This window comes from Balaenoptera acutorostrata, chromosome 12 (assembly GCF_949987535.1).
Source record: "Balaenoptera acutorostrata chromosome 12, mBalAcu1.1, whole genome shotgun sequence".
Classification (NCBI taxonomy): Eukaryota; Metazoa; Chordata; class Mammalia; order Artiodactyla; family Balaenopteridae; genus Balaenoptera; species Balaenoptera acutorostrata.
The window spans coordinates 14,373,341-14,394,009 of record NC_080075.1 but is presented as its reverse complement, the minus strand read 5'-3'; the positions used below and the strand labels follow the sequence as shown (position 1 = coordinate 14,394,009).

Sequence of the window (20,669 nt, the reverse complement as noted above, 5' to 3'; positions counted from 1 at the left end):
CCTGGGCCAGGACGTGGCCGGTTAGGAACCGGGCCACACAGCAGGAGGTAAGTGGCGGGCCAGCGATCGAAGCTTCATCTGTATTTACAGCCGCTCCCCATCGCTCACATCACCGCCTCAGCTCCACCTCCAATCATTAGGCATTAGGTTCTTTTTTTTTTTTTTTAACATCTTTATTGGAGTATAATTGCTTTACAATGGTGTGTTAGTTTCTGCTTTATAACAAAGTGAATCAGTTATACATATACATATGTTTCCATATTTCTTCCCTCTTGCGTCTCTCTCCCTCCCACCCTCCCTATCCCATCCCTCTAGGTGGTCACAAACCACCGAGCTGATCTCCCTGTGCTATGCGGCTGCTTCCCACTAGCTATCTATTTTACATTTGGTAGTGTATATATGTCCATGCCACTCTCTCACTTTGTCCCAGCTTACCCTTCCCCCTCCCCATATCCTCAAGTCCATTCTCTAGTAGGTCTGCATCTTTATTCCCGTCTTGCCCCTAGGTTCTTCATGACCTTTTTTTTTTTCTTAGATTCCATATATATGTGTTAGCATATGGTATTTGTTTTTCTCTTTCTGACTTACTTCACTCTGTATGACAGACTCTAGGTCCATCCACCTCCCTACAAATATCTCAATTTCGTTTCTTTTTAATGGCTGAGTAATATTCCATTGTGTATATGTGCCACATCTTCTTTATCCAGTCATCTGTCGATGGACACTTAGGTTGCTTCCATGTCCTGGCTATTGTAAATAGAGCTGCAGTGAACATTCTGGTACATGACTCTTTGAATTACGGTTTTCTCAGGGTATATGCTCAGTAGTGGGATTGCTGGGTCATATGGTAGTTCTATTTTTAGTTTTTTAAGGAACCTCCATACTGTTCTCCATAGTGGCTGTATCAATTTACATTCCCACCAACAGTGCAAGAGTGTTCCCTTTCCTCCACACCCTCTCCAGCATTTATTGTTTCTAGATTTTTTGATGATGGCCATTCTGACTGGTGTGAGATGATATTGGATTGTTGTAGGAGCTCAAACCCTACTGTGAACTGCGCACGCGAGGGATCTAGGTTGCGCACTCCTTATGAGAATCTAATGCCTGGTGATCTGAGGTGGAGCTGAGGCGGTGATGCTAGCGCTGGGGAGTGGCTGCAAATACCAATTATCATTAGCAGAGAGGTTTGACTGCACAGAGACCATAATAAATCAACTTCTTGCAGACTCATATCAAAACCCTATCAGTGAGTGGCAAGTGGCAATTAAGGTGCATCTTACGGAGTAGCCTGGACATAAGCAACACACTTCAGGTGTCACCGTCTCCATCACCCCCAGATGGGACCATCTCGTTGCAGGAAAACAAGCTCAGGGCTCCCACTGATTCTGCATTATGGTGAGTTGTATAATTATTTCATTATATATTACAAAGTAATAATAACAGAAAAGTGCACAATAAATGTAGTGCACGATAAATGTAATGCGCTTGAATCATCCCGAAACCAACCCCACCCCCTGGTCCGTGGAAAAACTGTCTTCCACGAAACTGGTCCCTGGTGCCAAAAAGGTTGGGGACCGCTGCTATAAGGAACATTCAAAAGGTATACAAAACAGAGTCTTCAAGGGGCTTTATTTGGATAATGAGGCCAGACTTTTACATTGGAGAGGGGAAAAAACCCTGGCCATAGCACAGTACACTATAATAGATAACAGTGTTTCTGCTTGGTATAAATACTAGCAGTTCAGAGAAATGGGGAGAGAGGACCCCTTAGAAGGAGCTGCTTGGAGGTGGGCTATTTCAGTTGAACTGCAGAGCACTTGATCGGTAGTTATTAATCACCAAGTATATGTGGAACTAGGCTAAATCTTGTGGGAGTTACAGAGGACAAGCAATCGTCCTCATCATGCTGTAAGAACTTCCTGAGTAGCTGGGGAGAGCCCAGTATGAACCCAGTATGTTTTTACATACTGAGCCCAGTATGTTTTTACAATGCAAGGCCGTGTGTACAGGATAGGCCAAATGCTGATTGAATGGTGGCAACAATAGGGTAGGGTTTGGGACAGGGACAGACTCTTCTAACCTGTGGGAAGTTTCAGTAACAGACTGAATGTGGAGAGTGGGAATATAGGGGGGGGGTGCCAGGAGAGGAGGTTGGCGAGAACAAAGGTGTGGAGGAGTGAGAGTACAAGAGGCGTCCTGGGAACAGTGAAGGACCAGAGTGGGGAGATAAGAGTAAAAAGAAGGAAAATTAAATTGGAATCAGGTTTTATAGAGTCATGGCTATCAGGGAAGGTGGTAGACTGGGAAGGTACTGAATGACTTGGGGCAGGGGCGGGGGGTGCATTTTGAACAGGGAAGGGACACGGACATGATCTGAGACCAGTTAGCATTTAAGTTGATTGGAGTTGGGAGTGAGGTTTGACTAGAGGCAAGAAGCCTAGTTAAGGTTTACTGTCAACCTCGATCTGATGAAATAGGCACCTGTTTTGGGGTAGTGGTGGTAGAGATGGAGACCCATGCGTGGGCTCTCCTGAGGTAAGGAATTACCAGGACTTGGTGCAGAGTGGGAGAGAAGGGCTAGAAAAATCAAAGGTTAATCTAAGGTCTGAGCATGAATGACAGGTAGACAGTTATAGAACCAGGAGGAAAATGGGAAGTTTAGGAGAGGGAAAGGTAGAAATTTGGGTTTGATTTTTAAATGTGAAACCCACATTCAAATGCTAAAAGAAGTGCTAACTGGTTCCCCTATTCATTTCAGAGATAAATAGATGTCTAGCGATTAATTCTCTATATTTCTAATGTGAACAGAGCGAACAGGCTCTCTAAAAATATCTAGGAGACATTTAAAAACTTGTGCCTGCATCCTCCTCCTCTTCTTCTCTGGGTAGTTCTTGCCTCACAGGCTACTGTAGAACGTCACCTTTCAAACTTGTGCCCGTCATGTTGGTCTTGCTCTCTGCTCCAGGAGTGCTGTTAGTCTGTACCATGTCACTTAGCTCTTAAAGATAAATTTGTGTGTTTTTGTTTTCGCTCGTGGTTGGTTTTGCAGCCCACTAGGCTGTGATTTGGTGCAGTGGATCAGAACACCTATCTGTGAATCTACCTTTCTGTTCAGAAAGGTCAGAGGTTGACCAACAAATGCTATCCTTTACTTTGTACGTTTGCCAGCTATTAATATACCAAAAAGTTTGTTTTGTTTTCAGGATGTACTGCCTCTAGAAAAAAAAAATGAGTGTTTTCTCTTTGTGCCTTTTCCTTTTCCTCTGAGTAAATCTCTGTTGCGCAGCTGCTGTGTTCTAGGTGCTGAGGTAGCTCATAAGAAGCTCAGAACGTCAATAGGCCACAGTTTGGTTTGCTGCTCACAGTATGAAGTAGCCCTTTTATTATTATTTTTAATACCAGCCTTACCTTTCAGAGTTTCAAGTTTTTCTATTTTAATATCTTGCAAGCACATCCATGTTCACCTTGTCAACAACTTCTTTAGAATTAGTCTTGGACTCTTATCTTTCATCTCCTTTTATTCCAATCCTAAATCTCTTTTTTTTTTTTTTTAAGCTTTTTTGTTTTTAGTCATGCTTACTGAGATAATATTTCATTTTATTTTAATTTGGTTTGGTTCGGTTTGGGCTTGTGGGATCTTACTTCCCTGACCAGGGATCGAACCCGGGCCCCGGCAGTGAAAGTGCCGAGTCCTAACCACTGGACTGCCTGGGAATTCCTTCCCATCCTAAATTTCTTAATCTGTATAGAACACTTAATCCGTACCCTCAACGCTGCTGACAAGGCATTCAGCACTCAAATGTTCATTGACTCTTAATGTTGTGATTTCTCCCTCCCCTTTTTTTTAAAAAAATAAATTTATTTTATTTATTTGTTTTTGGCTGTGTTAGATCTTCGTTGCTGTGCGCAGGCTTTCTCTAGTTGCAGCAAGCAGGGGCTACTCTGCATTGCAGTGCACATGCTTCTCATTGTGGTGGCTTCTCTTGTTGTGGAGCACGGGCCCTAGGTGTGCGGGCTTCAGTAGTTGTGGAACGCGGGTTCTAGAGCGCAGGCTCAGTAGTTGTGGCGCACGGGCTTAGTTGCTCCACGGCATGTGGGATCTTCCCGGACCAGGGCTCAAACCCGTTTCCCCTGCATTGGCAGGCGGATTCTTAACCACTGCGCCGGCAGGGAAGCCCCTCTTTAATTATTATTATTATTATTATTTTTTAACTGAGAAATTTACATTCTCTTTATTCCTTTTTTTTTAATATATATTATTTATTTTTATTTATTTTATTTTTGGCTGTGTTGGGTCTTCGTTTCTGTGCGAGGGCTTTCTCTAGTTGTGGCAAGCGGGGGCCACTCTTCATCACGGTGCGCGGGCCTCTCACTGTCGTGGCCTCTCTTGTTGTGGAGCAGAGGCTCCAGATACGCAGGCTCAGTAGTTGTGGCTCACGGGCCTAGTTGCTCCGCGGCATGTGGGATCCTCCCAGACCAGGGCTTGAACCCGTGTCCCCTGCATTGGCAGGCGGATTCTCTACCACTGCGCCACCAGGGAAGCCCTTTAATTATTTTTTAAAGGAACTAATCTAGAATGAATTCTGGAGTATAGTTCTGTGAGGTCTGAGTTTTCATTTAGGTACAGTTAGGATTATGTTTAGTAAATGAATTTCTTTCTGTTTATCTGTATTAAAACTTGTGTGCCATTTTGCTTTCCCCTTAATTCCAAATTTAAAATCTCTGTCCATTTTATGAAAGCGGAGTTAACTTTTAATAACTCAGAAGAGCTCAAATGCCATACATGTATTATTTATAAACTTGGATATTTAAATTTTTTCCTGCCTCCACAATATTCATAAAAACGTTAATAAGTCTTAGTGATTTCTGGGGAGTCTTATTTATTTCTACCAAAATGTCCTAATCCTAGGTGGTGAGGTTTTCAGCTTTTTGGGAAATGTTAATAATTGTCATCATAGCAATACCTTTCTATGTTGTGCCTCACCATGTTTTATAGCGTGGTCTCTGTTATCATGAGTCTCATCTCTCATGTGTTTGACTCTTAGGCAGCATGTACTTTGTGGTGTAATTGATACCTCTAAACTGCCTTTTATGGACCAAATTAGAACTTTTCATTATCTACTGATGAGCAGACATATCAACTGATGGCGTTTGTAGAGCTACCTACCAACCAGCTGTTCAGTTTTAACAACACTTTCTTAACTGTGTAGGTGTAATTTTTTGAGTTTTTTTCCCTGGGTTACCATAAAAATAAGTGGCAAACAAAATTGAAAATGCAAACACTGAGTAGGGATGCAAACTTAGTTTTCAGTCTTAATGATATCATTGTCTTGCTTGTATTATTAGGTGGCCCAAAATGATGAGTAAATCACGTCACAAAGTTGTTCACATGGCTGTTTTAAGCCATGTGATTAGTAATGAAGGAAAATAATGGAACAAATATATGAGCAAAATGATCAAACTGTATTAAAAGTTATTTGTAAAACCAAGTTAAATTAGGAATTTTATAATTTTTTGCTTTGTGGGAACCAAATACCCTTTTTAATGTGTAATTTGTTCTACCTTCCTACATACTGACTTTGGGTACGCTTTTATAGGAACACATTACGTACTAAAGTTGAGAAGTATTTCATTTCTTTGGCAAGCTTTGGGATAATTTTCTTTTACAAACAAGGAAACTGTGGCTCAAAACACAAGCCTGTGAATTCTTATTCCAAGTCGTCACCTACATGTTTAGGGGGTTTTTTTTGGGGGGGTGTCGTTCTTTGGAAAAGAGAAGGAACTTATAACTGGGGGGACTCTACTTTGTGAATGTGTTTTATTTGAAAATTGGTGTGTGTATTGACTGGTGTATTTATTTGGTGTTTGGAAAATTTAGGGTGCAGTGCTCTTGGGAGTAGTACAGCTGAAGCATCCTGGGAGAGAGCAGAGGTACAGCGAGCAGCTAGACGTGAAAGGTTGGCAGCTGAGAGGGCGTTGGTTCACAGCGTTGGTAGTGCCTGAGTCTCCAGTGCTGGGCTTGAAATTGAGACTGTGTAATACACGATCTATTATTTTTCTGTTCATTCAGTAAATAGTTATTGAACACCTGATATGTGCTGGTTGCCATGCTAAACGCTGGAGATTAAACACTCATATTTTCTACCTTCAACTAATTTCGTGGGGGTGATAGACAAATAAATATTTACAATGTAGTGTGAAACCCTGATAGAGAAGTACAGGAAGCTATGCAAACAAATATTTTTCTAATTTACAGTTTCCGTGAAATGAATGGACGTAAATCCTGAAATGGCTAGGCAGTGAAGCTGAAGGGCAGAGCTTGAAGTCTTAGCTGGGCTCTATAAAAACAATTTAGGAGTTAACTCAAATATGTTTAATTTAGTTTGGCAGATGTCTGATTTTGGAGGAGACCATGCCTATTCCAATTTCTGAGAATATCACGCTTAAAATTTGTTTATAAAAGGTACTATTCTATTGCACTAAAAGAAAAATTATCTTTAACTTAGACCAACCATGTGTGTTGGTCCTTTGTTTGGATTTAAAATCTCTTACTGACATGCTAATTATTTTGCCTGTTGAATCAAGTCTAATAATAAAAGTGACCTTAAAAAAAAAAGTACTTTTCTGGTACAGCCACTTTGGAGGACAGTTTGGTGGTTTCTTGCAAAACTAAACATTACTCTTACCATAAGATGCGGCAATCAGGGCTCCTTGGTATTTACCCAAAGGAGTTGAAACTTAGGTCCACACAAAAACCTGCACATGGATGTTTATAGCAGCTTTATTCATAATTGCCAGAACTTGGAAACAGCCAAGATGTCCTTCAGTAGGTGTATGGATAAGGAAGGTGTGCTTATATCCAGACAGTGGACTAAATAAAAAGGAATGAGCCATTAAGCTGTACATGTATAGGGGTAATGTATATATGGGAAATCTCAGTGCCTCCTCTCAATTTTGTTGTAAACATAAAACTGCTCTCAAAAAATAAAGTATTAGAAAAAAAAAGTACTCGTGGTGACTAAGTGGTGAGCACTGTCTCAGAACGATTTCTTTCATGTTTGTGTATGGGTTCTGAGTACAGGGAGGTTTATCGCATTGCCAGACACAGTTGGCACGCGACTTCATCCTGGGTAAAAAGTGAACACTCCAGTGGCAAACCTGGAATCCAGCGTTCACCTTCATATCTGGTTTAGTTATGGTAAAGATGGCTGTCACAGTAATTGCCCAGCTTTCCTCCTAGGAACTGAATCCAGTTAGATTTCTTTCACAGAATGGTTCTCCTTGAAGCAGGTTTTGTTTTCAGATAAATAAATCAAAAGAACATTAGGACACTCCCTTTAGGACTTAGAAATTTGGTCTCAGTCAGTTTGTTATTATAGTGATTTTCAAACCTGTTTTTACCTTTGGCTGCTTTCCACTGAATCCATTTGAAAATGCATTAGTGGAATCCTTCTCTCTGAACAGGGCTTTCCCAGGGTTCTCTTTCAGATTATTCCATTATACTTTTCTTGTGCTTCCAAATAGTTTGTAGAAATTATTTTTCCTTGGGGCATACTGAAAACTCTCTCAGTGTTAATTAATTGACCTTATATTACTAGTATCTATCATTTATAAACTTAGCAAACTAAGTTGCTAAGTTTCGAAAATACCGATGGATTTCAAGGGTGGGGCATAGAAGTTCAGCTGGTAAATTCCAAATGCCCTCTCTCCAGCTTGGGCTCTGCTTTTCTGTTCCTTAACCTTTTGCTTACATTGTCTACTGACTGTAGAAACAAACATGTCTGGATGGATAGGAGTCATGGTTTGCATTTTTTAGGTTTTTAAAAAAATTGAGTTAAAGTTCTCATACCATAAAAATCACCCTTTTAAAGTGTGTATTTCACTAGCTTTTAGTACATTCAGAGTTGTGCAGCCATAACCATTATCTAATTCCAGAACATTTTCATCACTCCCAGAAGAAACCTCATATCACTAACAGTCACTCTCTATTCCACCCTTCCCCCACCCCCTGGCAACCATGAATCTCCTTGCCTATTCTGGACATTTCATAGAAGTAGAATTAAACAATTTGTGGCCCTTTGTGTCTGGCTTATCTCACTTAATGTTTTCAAGGTTCCTCCATGTTGTAGCATGTATCAGCATTCCTTTTTATAGCTGAATAATACTCTGTCATATGGATTTGCCACATTTTGTTTATCCATTCATCATTTGGACATTTGGATTGCTTCCATTTTGGGGCTATTAAATGCTGCTATGAACACGTATAAGTTCGTGTATGGACATACGTTTTCATTTCTCTTGGGTGTATACCTAGGAGTGGAATTCTTGGGTCATGTGGTAACTTTGTTTAACTTTCTGAGGAATGTTTTCTACCGCTTTTGCACCATTTTACATTCCATCAGCAGTGGATATGGGTCTGAGTCTCTATATTCTTGCCAACACTTGTTGCCCATCTTTTTTGTTATAGCTATCCCAGTGGGTGTGAAGTAGTTTCTCACTGTAGTTTTTTTTTCTTAATAAATTTTATTTATTTATTTATTTATTTTTGGCTGTGTTGGGTCTTCGTTGCTGCGCACAGGCTTTCTCTAGTTGTGGCGAGCGGGGGCTACTCTTCCTTGGGGTGCCGGCTTCTCATTGCGGTGGCTTCCCTTGTTGAGGAGCACGGGCTCTAGGCGCGCAGGCTTCAATATTTGTGGCACTTGGGCTCAGTTGTGGCTCACGGGCTTAGTTGCTCTGCAGCATGTGGGATCTTCCCGGACCAGGGATCGAACCTGCGTCCCCTGCATTGGCAGGTGGATTCTTAACCACTGTGCCACCAGGGAAGTCCCTCTCACTGTAGTTTTGGTTTGCATTTCCCTGTTGATTAAAGATGTTGAGCACCTTTTCCTGTGCTTATTGATTACTTGTGTATCTTTTTTTTTTTTTTTTTGACTGCACTACACAGCTTGTGGGATGTTCCCTGACCAGGGATTGAACCCGGGCCACGGCAGTGAAAGCGCCAAGTTCTAGCTGCTGGACCAGCAGGGAATTCCCAGTATATCTTATTTGGAAAAAATGTCTATTCAAATTCTTTGCCCATTTTTGAATTGGGTTATTCACCTGGATATTGATAAGTTGTAAGAGTTCTTTGTGTATTCTAGATACTAGACCCTTATCTGATATATGATTTGCAGGTATTTTCTCCCATTCTGTGGGTTCTCTTTTCATTTTCTTGGTAGCATTTGAAGCACAAAAGTTTAGTTTTGATGAAGTCCAATTTAATTATTTTTTCTTTGGTTGCTTTTGCTTTTGGTGTCATATCTCAGAAACCATTGCCCAATCCAGGGTCAAGAATACACCCACTTTCTTCCAAGAGTTCGATGGTTTCAGCTCTTACATTTCAGTCTTCATTCCATTTTGATTTAATTTTTCTCTATGGTATGATTCTTTTGCATATGGATAGCTCGTTATCCCAGCACCGTTTGTTCAATATGACTTTCTTTTTAACTTTTTTTTCCCCCTTGCTTTATTTACCATCAATCCAAATACTTATATTAATAGTGCCTGCAGATGTGCAAGGCATATGATAAGACTGTGAAGTATACAGTTTACAATAAGAACTTGTCTTCCCTTTGGGTCTTACATCTAGTTGAGATTGATGGTGGCATATATACATGAAATCGTTAAATAGTGTATGATTCTGTGCCAGAGGAGTGGTGGAGAGAACAGAATTCATTAGGAACTGAGAAGACTGAGTAAGTCTGTGGGCAGAGAAGTTCATAGAGAAGATAAAGCCATTGACCTTAGATAAGGTTTAGATACAGAAAGACCAGAAATGGTCAGAGCAGAGCTTACTGAAGCAATTAGATTCTTTTGGCCCCAACTATGTATGGGACACCTTTTAGACAGATTTTAAAATTCTCCTGGATTACCAAGTATTCTCTTAGGCTAAACTGTGTTATTAGAGATTGGAAGCACCTGATATATACTTTGTGCAGTTGTATTTAGAAGTAAGGATAGTTTCTATTTTGGCCACCCCACATTGGATTGGGTACCTTATGGGCACTATCTCCAGTTTACTTATCTTTTTACTTCTCTCAGTGGTTGTCATTGAGCCAGACTTACTATATTCCCTCTTCACAGTCCCTACAATCTTCTAGATTTCTTTTCTTAAAACTCTGGAAAAACTATCTTGTCATGGTCACTGATTACTTCTATATTGTAGGTCAGTGGTCAGCTCTCAGCCCACATCTTACTTGATACATAGCAGCACATTTAACGCAGTTGGTTACTCCCTCCTCCTTGGCACATTTTCTTCACTTGGCTTTCTGAACACCGTATTTCCTTGATTTTCCTCCCACACCAGAGTTAGTGTTTCAGTAGTCTTTGTTAGTCCCCTTTTCCAGTTCTACTTTGTCTTGGTCTCATAAACTTGGAGTTCCCAGGACTCCCTCCTTTTATCACTTCTGTGTGTCTGCCCCAACTCTCTCTTGCTGATTTCGTTTAGTATCATATGTATGCCAGTAACTCACAAATTTGTATCCAACCTTGACCTTAGTCTTGAACTCCAGGTTTATATATCCAACTCACTCTTACACATATGCACTGGGGTGACTACTCAACATCTCAGCTTTCACAAGCCCCAAACTGAACTCTTTATGTCTCCCTCCCCCCTCATAACTGCTCAGCCTTTAATCTTTTTCATCTGAATTGGAGACAGCTCTGTCTTTCTGGTTGACTTGGGGTGAAAACCTTGGAGTCATCTGTGAGTCCTTTTCTTCCCTCATAGCCAGTCAAAATCCTGTTGGCTTTGCCCTCAGAATATGTCCAGAATCCAACCACTTCTCACCACCTCCACACCTAACACCCTGGGCTGAGCCACTGTTCTCATCTGGATTGCTGCCAGCCTCCTGACTCATCGCCTTGCTTCTGTCTTGTACTCCTATCATCAGCCAGAATGACTGTATTAAAATGTTACGTCAGTTTATGTAGCTGTTCTGCTCAAAACTTTGCAATGGGCATTCCTGTTACTCAAAGAAAGTAAAAGGCAAAGACTTTACAGTACCAGAAAGGCCCTACAAGATCAGGACCCCCCCTGGTCTCCTGGGCTTCCTCTCTTACTGATTTCCTTTGCCAGAAATCTACTTTCGCCACGCTGGCCTCTTTGCTATTTCTTGAGTAATCTAGGTATATTTCTGCAATAGGGCTTTGTCCCCCTCAGTCTGGAATGCTTTCCTCTGTAGGGGAGGAAAAATAATTTTCTTTCTACCCTTGCAAGTTCTTGGCTGAAAATACTATATTAAAAGACAGATTAACCAGTGAAAAAGAGACAGTTTGTTAACACATATACCTCATGTGTATGTGGGAGATTCTCAGGGAAAAATGAGTAACTCAAAGAGGTGGCTTAGAATTCAGGCTTAAATACCATCTTCAGCTAAAGACAAAAGAAAGGTTGGTATGGGGAGGCCAGTAATGGAGAGGTTACCAGGAAAAGCACAGTAAACAAGAATAAGGTTTGTTATACAGATCTAAGTCTGAGCTGTCATCATGATAAAAAAATTTCTTTAGAGGTTTAGAGTCATTCTTCTCTGCCTGGTACAGAGAGGGAGATACCCTTACAAATGGAGATTTATTTTATAAATTTAAATTTCCTTTACCAAAGGGTAACTTCTACTCTGTTTTCAGAGCTTCTGTGTCTGCTCTTTCTCAGAATAATCAGCTCAAAATCATTGTTACGCCAAAGAAGCTATTTTGGGGTGGCATATTCTGCTACCCTTCACCCCCCGAGGTAGCCACATGGCTGATTCCCTCGCTTCTTTCAAGTCTTCGCCCAGATGTCACTTTCTCAGTGAGGCCTACGATGTCCACCTGTTTAAGATTACAATTGCTCAAGCCACACACACTCCCCATTTGTTTTACTCTGCTTCCCCCCACCCCTGCCAGTGGCACGTATCCTTTTTTGTCATACTGTATAATTGACTTACTTTGTGTTTATCTTCCTCACCAGAAGGTAAGTTTTAGGGCAGAGATTTTTGCCTGGACACTTCTATACCTGTCACATAATTGAGTGCTCAATAAATAGCTGTTGAATGAATAAACATCCTAAGGCTACTGTACTTTTGGGCTTTTTTTTTCTTAATTTGGCTGCGCTGGGTCTTAGCGCAGCCAAATTTCTGATGTAAATTAAAGTTTAAGAACCACCACTATGAGCAGGATTTCAGGAGCCAGGTCTGTTGCTTACAGGTGTGGATGTGTAGATCTATGAGGTAATTGACAAGTATAACTGAATTTGTTCTCTCTTGGTTCTTCTCTTTCTCTTCCTCCTCCCTATTTCCTGAGGAAGTAGCACAGGGAAAGAGGATATAAACTATAGTAACTTCCAGTTGATTAATTGTTTTGTGTGTCAGGGTCCCCAAGACTAGCTTTAGGTTCTAGTGATTACCAGCAGGATGCACTGGACTCAGCAGGTGGTCATACCCATACTTATGGCTAACATTTATTACAGCAAAAAGATACAAGGCAAAAATCAGCCAAGGGAAAAGTCACATGGGGCATAGTCCGGAGGAAACCAGGAGAAAGCTTCCAAGAGTCCTCTCCCAGTGGAGTCACACAGGGCACGCTTAATTCCTCTAACATCAAATCCTAACAAGTGTAAAGTGTTACCTACCAGGGAAGCTCATTTAGAGACACAGTATTCAGGTGTTTACTGGGTACTTGTCATTACAGGCACCCTCTGTCTAGCAGATACCGAAGAAGAAAAGTAGTTCACAAACCACGTTATACAGACAGTTGAGGCACAGTGAGCCATTCTTAACCAGTTAGGGTGGTAGGAACCCTCCAGTTCCAGGCCTGCTTGCAAGGTTGACCCTTGGCTGGCATCTGGGAACTTGGCTTTCAGGAGGGTTCCTACCCCCTAACTGGTTAAGAATGGCTCACTATTGCTTACAGGTGGGGATATGTTAACTCTTTTACTGCCGTGTTTCTCTTTTCACTGTTTTCATCATGGTATCCAAAGAAGTTCGTTTTTTCTTCTTTATGTAGAACATAAAGCATTTAGATTTATCTCTCTTTAGGAAATTTAGTAATAATTGAAATGTGAGAATGACTTGGACAGTTTAAGTGGATTGAATAAGTGAGTTTATTCATGTAGGCATATTTTCTGAAAAATGCCTTCACAGTATGATTGTCTCCTGATTTCAGTAATTACAAAAGTGATTTATTTCATAGTAAAATTTTAAAATTTATTCCAAACAATAAAAAGTTAAAATAGCTTTCTTAGTATTCACTTGAAAAATATTATCTATGAATGTGACCATCTGTTCAAAGCAGACACTGATTTTTCTTCACTTTACTTCCATCTTTCATGTTCCAAAGGGCCAATTTGTAACTTGCCATCTTTGGATTTGCTTTTGTGAGTAACCAATCTTCTTCGTTTTCTTCTTTTTTATAGGTCAAGATGCTGAATTATCAGGGACGCTTTCACTTGTTTTGACACAGTGCTGTAAGAGGATAAAGGATACTGTTCAAAAATTAGCCTCAGACCACAAAGACATCCACAGCAGTGTTTCTCGGGTTGGAAAAGCCATTGATAAGGTATGGTGCTGAAGGGAGTGTCTGGTGTGCTTTAGCATCGTCCTTCATCTCCTGTCACTGCTTCAATAACATTAGCTTTCTCAGATTATTTTCTCTTGTTTCTTTTATCGTTGCTTTTAATAAACTTTTGCAGATCTGGTTTTACTATGTTATTCTTAAAGTTCCCTGTTGCTGTCATTTAAAAAAACGAAAAGAAAACAAACCGAAAACCTTCTCTTTTTACAGCCTTGTTTTTCACCCATTTGCTTAAATGATTACCGTTCCTAGTGTCATGATGAGTAAATGTCCAAGCAATTTTAACTTACTAGGAGGGAGTTTGTTTCTAGAAGTAACTTTTCCTACTTCCTGAGTAATTCCGAGGCCATGACTCTGCCTCTGTTATGGGATGATTAGGGTAACACGCTTGCATCTGTCTCCCCCGCACCATCCTACCTCTTGCTGTTTTCCTGTGAGCATGCTAGTCACTTGTCTCCCGTGTTGCTTTCTGTGTGAGTGGGTTGGTTGCCAGCTAGCAAGGCCTGTCACTTGTATTGGGTGATTTTTCTTTTTTAATTTTTATTGGAATATAATTGCTCTTGTGACATCTCTTAAATCTTTAACTTGGTGGTTTACTTTTAAGCAGTTTTCACTTTTAGCCCTGGGCCAGTTTTACCCTCGGAGTTCATAGTCCTAGTGGCGACTAAGAGAAGTGGCCTAATAAGGTTACTGTGTGATACTTCTGACTGACTATTTCAGAGGAGTTTGAAATAGTCAATCACTGGGGAGTTTGTGACTGCTTATGGACATTTTTGTTCACACATTGTAAACTTCCGGGAGGGTAGGAAGAACTTTTGGGGACAGCTGTTTGTAGCAAAACCAGTCTTACGAGCTGCTCCATCTGTATACATGAGAACAGTAGCTGTAACGTAGAAACTCGTGGAATCCAGAGAGTGGCTCTAACTCGTGGGAAAGTCTGTTAGAAATAATCCTACAGAGCAGTAGGATTGAGAAGCTAGGCTCGAGGCAGCCTCAGTGAGCAGTAGATGCTCGTAAGGAGACGTGGTTACCTGGTAGGAACGGTGGGACAGGACTGTGAGAGGCGGGGCTCTGGGGACTGTTTGGGTAGCTGTGCCCTCAGAAGTGTTAGTGACCTTTCGGAGAGCTCTCACCACTCCCACAGCGCTGCGGGCTTCGCCGCAGCCAAAGAGGCAGAGGAGTGGTGTTGGCGGCGGCGGCGGCCTCCTTTTGGGGTCAGTGATGGCCGTTGCCAGCAGAGGCTGGGAAGGCAGCAAGTGTTCTCTGAAATAGCTTTGAGGTTGTGATGCCTGTTTGTTAACTGCAGGGGAGTGAACACAGCTTTGGGAGTGGCTTCAGCCTCAGACTTCTGGGGGCTGTGGCGTTGGATGCGGTCAGCTGGTACCTGAAGTGAGTGTTGACGTGTACTACTTAAAGACCTCCTGGAATGGTGATGGGGGCACTTTAGAGGTGGTCTTTAATCACTGTGGGTGAGGAACCCTCTGTTTCTTTAGGGTGACGTAACTACTGGTGGTGTTGAGGAAGCTTTGGATTTTGGCGGCTGACAGCGACCAAGGCGTTCTAATGATGGTTCAGACCCCAGGAGGTTCCTGGAGGCATTGACCACCACGCTGCCTGCAGTTAGGCCAGTGTCGGGGGGGCAGCAGGACCAGAACATGCCATGACAGTGAGAATAGCTGAAGCTTCCAAAGCAGCCAATCAGAGAAAGCTTCTGAGGAAAGATCCCAGATTCTGGGAGTAGGTAGGGATGGCCTCAGCAGTCGTACCTCAAGTGTGCGGACTACTGGCCACCAAGATTTGGGCAAATAATTCAAGAGCTTTGCATTCTGCCACTGGTAGGGTGACCATATGTCCTCATTTCCTAGCTTATGTCTTGTTCTGTCATAATTATCATCAGAACCCTCTTTTACTCGTGTCCCCCAGCTACTGGTGACTTGCTAAACATGTCTTCCTCCTGATCTGGCAGGTCTTTATAGATATTCATAAGGGTTATCATATTTTGGCTAATCTTTGAGACAAAGCATTTAAATGTATTTGGTGCTAGAAATGGAAGTATCTTTTTGAGATTGGATAACAAGGGAACACATAGTGAGTAATCTATATTCTGACTTTTTTAGGGGGATGTGTTTGAGGTGAATGTTGCTAATTAAGTATTTCAATTCACTCATTTCTCTTTTGAGGACACTTTTCAGGTACTTGGAAGTTATAAGGGCTTTTTCAAGTAGTTTCTTTTTTTTTGGTAGGTTTTATGTTCCTGTGAAAGTAGTTTAGGTTCTAGGTGACCTGGATTCTAGATTCTTCTGATCTATCATATGAAATAAGATCATTAAGTTGATACTGGTGCTATTTGTTGAATTATAGTCCTGGGGCACAGCAGAAAGCTTGGATCTCTTAGCCCAGTTCGCTAACATTTTCCAGTGCATTCTCTCCCCTCTTTTGGGGTGGGGGTGGGCATCTACTTAGCCTCAGCTGTAAACGAAGCTGTTACCCTGCTAGAACTACCTAAACCTTGTACATGAGCTTCCCATGCATATGAGGAACTCTATGTTGGCTGTTGTTGTCTAAGACTCCATTGCCTTGTAAAGTCTTCCCGCTCTTCTAGTTTGCACCTGGTAAATTTGTGCAAGCTTCCGGGGCCGCCTGCTATAAAGGCTGGGTGGACTTGTGTAGACTGGTGAACAAACAGGGTGAAGCTGAAGCCATTGTGGCTCAAGCCTTTACACACCAAACAGCCTTGAGTAATCAACTGGAATGTCATCCAGCGGCCTGTGAGCACCATGTTATGGACACATGTTCCCACCCTGCTGAGAGGAGGACAGTAAAGAAGCCGGTGACTCCTTTGTGAGCAGGTTGGCTGTTGAGTGAGGAACTTCAGTAAATTTTTGACATGCTTAAATGATTTATTTTTTCCTTTAATGTTTCAGGGCTCCTTTTAAAGTTCTTTAGTCATCACTTGGCTGAAAATGTACACAGATAAGAAGTTTATGATGTTAACCAAGACATTTTCTGCCTTTTAATTATTGCCAACATAAAAAGTTATTGAAGATTTCTGCTTTAACGTGTTGACTATTTCCAGATGCTTGTCGTATAATCATAGTTTATAATATATAATAACAACAACCGTTGGGTTTTGTGGTAAAAATTTTTTTAATGTGTTTTTAATTTTTATTTTATAATTTTTTAATTCCTTCTCTATTTTAAGAAAATCTAGACTTCTCTCCTGTTTAGTGTATTTTATTTAGTGTTTTACTTAGTCTGTTGACTTTTTTAAAGTTTAGTTCCTAAGAAAAGTCAATAAAAACAATTATTGCTTTAGACTCCTGTGTGTGTGTGTGTGTGAAATAGTGCTAAGATTTTAAAGTGTCTAAAATTTGCTGTGGGACAGTGGAAAGTGAAACATGCAGTTCTTTAGAAGATTGTGGTCTAGTTTGTTCATGTAAGGGTGCTTTTTGTACGCATAAAAGAACTGGAAAGATTCCGAGGCAACATAAAGTAAGTTTGCATAGGATAGACTCTGCTTACTGTAGAAAAGAAAGGGAAGATCATTATGCTCTTGATTAATCAAAGGTTTCTGGAGTTGATATTTTAAATTTGATTTGGAAGAATGGGTAAGATTTAGAGCAGCAGAGCAGTGAGGTGTGGTTCTTCTGTGGCACCCAGAAAGGAGCTGAACAGCTGAGAAAATGCGTGACTCCTGTTAAAGACTCTCAGGGACTGACTGGATTGGAGCGGCCGCCCTTGTCAGGACTAGGACAAGATCAGGCTGGGGACAGGCCAGTGATGGAAGGCCTCAGGATTTGTTCCAAGGAGATTAGGGGGAAAGGGAGGGAACGATGAAAGCATTTGAGGGTTTGCTTGCCTTCGTTAGATAGGATGAAATTAGACTAAGGAGAAGTCAGGAGTAGGAAAATACAGCTCTCACTTAATGGAGTGTTGACCATGTTCCAGATACTGAGCTGAGAGCTTTACGTACATTTATAGCCCATGATGCAGGTACATTATTCCCATTTCACATATGAGGAAACTAAGATTCGGAAATATTCAGTAACATACCCCAGGTGTACAGCTTGGAAGTGGTGAATCGATGTTTGGGAAAAGGTATTCACACAAGAGTTTGGTCTTAAACACTGTGCTGTGCTAGGAAATCAGTTAGGCCGTTGCAGGGCTGGTAGTGTTTTAAGGGGGAAAATCTTCTGCCACCAGATGGAGCATCTACACTGGTGAGGCAACATGATGATTGTTTAAAAATGGAGTAAGGCTATAAAAAGTGAAACAGAGAATATTTTAAGATAGTTCTGGGTGAGCCGTTTGGAACTGCCTTTTATGTAGATATGACTGGGGTATGAGAGGAGAAAAAGATACTGGCAGGAGAAAATTTGGGGGGGTTTAGCCTTAAAAAGTCGTTTGGTTTGAGTGGGTGAGGTCAGATAAGTACTGGCTCTAAAGTTCTTACTATGTAATGGATAAATCCTTGTAGTCGAGAGACGTTAACGAAGGAAGGAGATTAAGGAAGGAAATGAAGGAAATTAAAAAGGCCAGAAAATTTAGTCTAAGGTGAAAAAGCTAAGTTTTGAGTTCTGAAATATAGGCAGATAATTTGATTTATGTTTTGGGTGGAATTTTTAGAATTATTGAAAAGGAATGGTGAACAAAGTTATAAAAAGACAACAGTGTTGAGAAGCTGGGAACAAATTCCCTGAAAATAAAACATGTCAAACTAACCACCTCCCCCTCCCCCCGCCACCGCCACCAATTACTAGCAAGGCATTTAATAAAAATCTCATATTTTTGTGGTCAGGATGGAAGATTTTCCTTTTTAAATTATGTGGTTTGAATAGGAGCAGCGTGTTCTCGATACCCTGTCCACTTTGGCCACAGTGCTGCATGGTGTGAGGATGGGCCTGAGCCATCCAGGCTTGGCCACCTTCGTTTGCTCCCGGGTGGGTACCTCACCGTCCTTCCCTAGGATCTTTCTCATTAGAGCCCTTATGGAAAGAAGCGCTGAAAATACGTGAGCCCTGGAGTGATGAGTAGCCCTTGAAAGAATCTGGTCTCTTATGGGAAGCAAAACCTACATGTCGTGAGAATAAGGGAGGGGAAATCTTTTGAGACCCATTTATCCTCCTGTCTACCCCTGGTTACCTGTGCATCTTTTAAAATCCAGCTTGCTTGGGTAAAAGAGATTTCTGTTTGTAGGAACCAAGAGTCCTGACTTAAGCAGCTAGTTGCTCTCTGGGTCTCTTCACTTGTACTGGGCTTCAGTTTCTGTGAAACAATATTGGTTTTACCCTTTTCAGTCTGAAGATCATTCTCAGAAGAGAAGATGAGTTGAGTTCCGCTTTCTCTGCCATGTGTCCCATTACGTTATTAGTTTTAGGCTCTGAGCAGGATGGAACTACCTTATTTAGTTGGTAATGATAATTATTTGTTGAATTATAGTCTAGTCCACAGAGAAAAGCCTGGACCTTTGCAGTCAAGTCTCAGATTAGGATACAGGATCAGAGAGCCCCACTGGATCTGGAGGGGGTACAGACCCACTTTTGCCTGAGTCTAGATGAAACAGCTTGCTTGGTCTAGCATCCAAGTTAGGTTGGGTTGAGAGGGGAAACAGACCCTATACCTATTAAGCTGCGCCAACTAATCCAGTCTGTAATTGTATTCAAGTGATTTTAAATTAATGAATTCATTATTAATGCCTCTGTTAAAGTGCTTTTGTGTTTTTATTTTTATTTACGTTTTCTAAAATGAAGCTCTTTTAAATGTAGAATCAGAAGATTTGGTGGCAAGGCCTGGCCCTCAGATTCAACATCTGTGTTATTGAAGGCTTACCATGGGATAGGTACTGATAGTAGTAGATATCTTCATGTACATTATTTAATTTAGTCTTTAGCAACACCCTGTGAGGTAGAGATTGTGGTCGGCATACACAGATGTGAGAATTAAGACTTTGGCTAAGTAACCTGCCTGAGATCACAGAACTAGGAAGCAAATGGAAGAGCTGGGATAAAAGCCCAGATTTTAAGACTTTGAAGAGCCTTTCCCAACTGGAGTTCTTTGAAAGAATTAATTCCTAGTACCCTGAGGGCACCCACTGTATGTATGAATTTCTGGCCTGTGCTTCTAGAGTGGTAAGAGGTATGTGCCTTCTTTGGGAGAATTAGTAAAATAGTCGCTCAGATTTCTGTAGTTGGTTCAGATAAGGAGGAAGTTGGGGAAGCAGATTGACCAGAGCAGAAAGGTATGTGAAATAGCATGTAAGATAATTGTGAGGGACAGGGATGCAAATGTGACAGGTGGTTAGACTGTGGGGCATTTTAAGGATCTTAAAAGCCCAGCGGAGTAGTTTGGCACATGTCTGGCCACGCCACATGACTCCCCTTTGTTTATAAAGAAATAACTTACCAGTGTGCACCCCCTAACCACCCCCCCACCTTCCTTGACCTGGTTAATCTACCTATCTCTTAACTTTGAAAACTAAAGGAGAGGTATGAATATCATGCAGAGGAGAGACTGGAGTGTCTAAAAGGAGCAGCATTTATAAATGCTCATTATGAGACGCTACTAAATTTATTTTCCAACCCATAGTTGGCAAAGCACTGCTGTCTGGTATATACCTACATACGGATTATTTTATTACAGGGCGTATACCTCCTCATCACCTTTACTAAGTTTACTAGTAAAAATTTAGCAATTTTTCCCTAAAGGGTTTGTAACCATTTATAGTCCTACTGAACATATATAACAGTTTCTGTTTCCTCAATTCTTACTTACACTTGGTATTATCAGACTTTTAAAAAATTTAAATCAATCAGATAGATGTGAAATAGTATCTATTTGTATTAATTTGCATTTCCTTCATCATCTTTGAAGTTGAGCCTCTTTTCATATGTTTGACCATGTGAATTTTCTCCTTTGTGAATTTCTTGGTTATTTGTCTATTGTTTTCTATTGGGTTATTTGTCTTTTTTATTGATTGGTAGGAATTTTTTTTTTAAAAAAACCTCTTTTGGACACTAATCTTTTTGGGGTTGTAGTCAAGTAGGTATCTTTTCCCAGCCTGCATGGAACCAGAATCCAGGTCT

The 20,669-nt window shown here is 41.1% G+C and overlaps 1 protein-coding gene across 2 annotated transcripts in view; it reads left to right on the top strand.

The window, feature by feature from the left end:
• Positions 1 to 20,669, top strand: part of RMND5A (required for meiotic nuclear division 5 homolog A) — a 61,148-nt gene that overhangs the window by 8,150 nt on the left and 32,329 nt on the right. For both annotated transcript variants that reach the window (XM_007175320.2, XM_057558270.1), the window contains exon 2: positions 13,430 to 13,572. In XM_007175320.2, the coding sequence (XP_007175382.2) occupies positions 13,430 to 13,572 (143 nt within the window). The remainder of the gene's footprint in view (positions 1 to 13,429; positions 13,573 to 20,669) is intronic.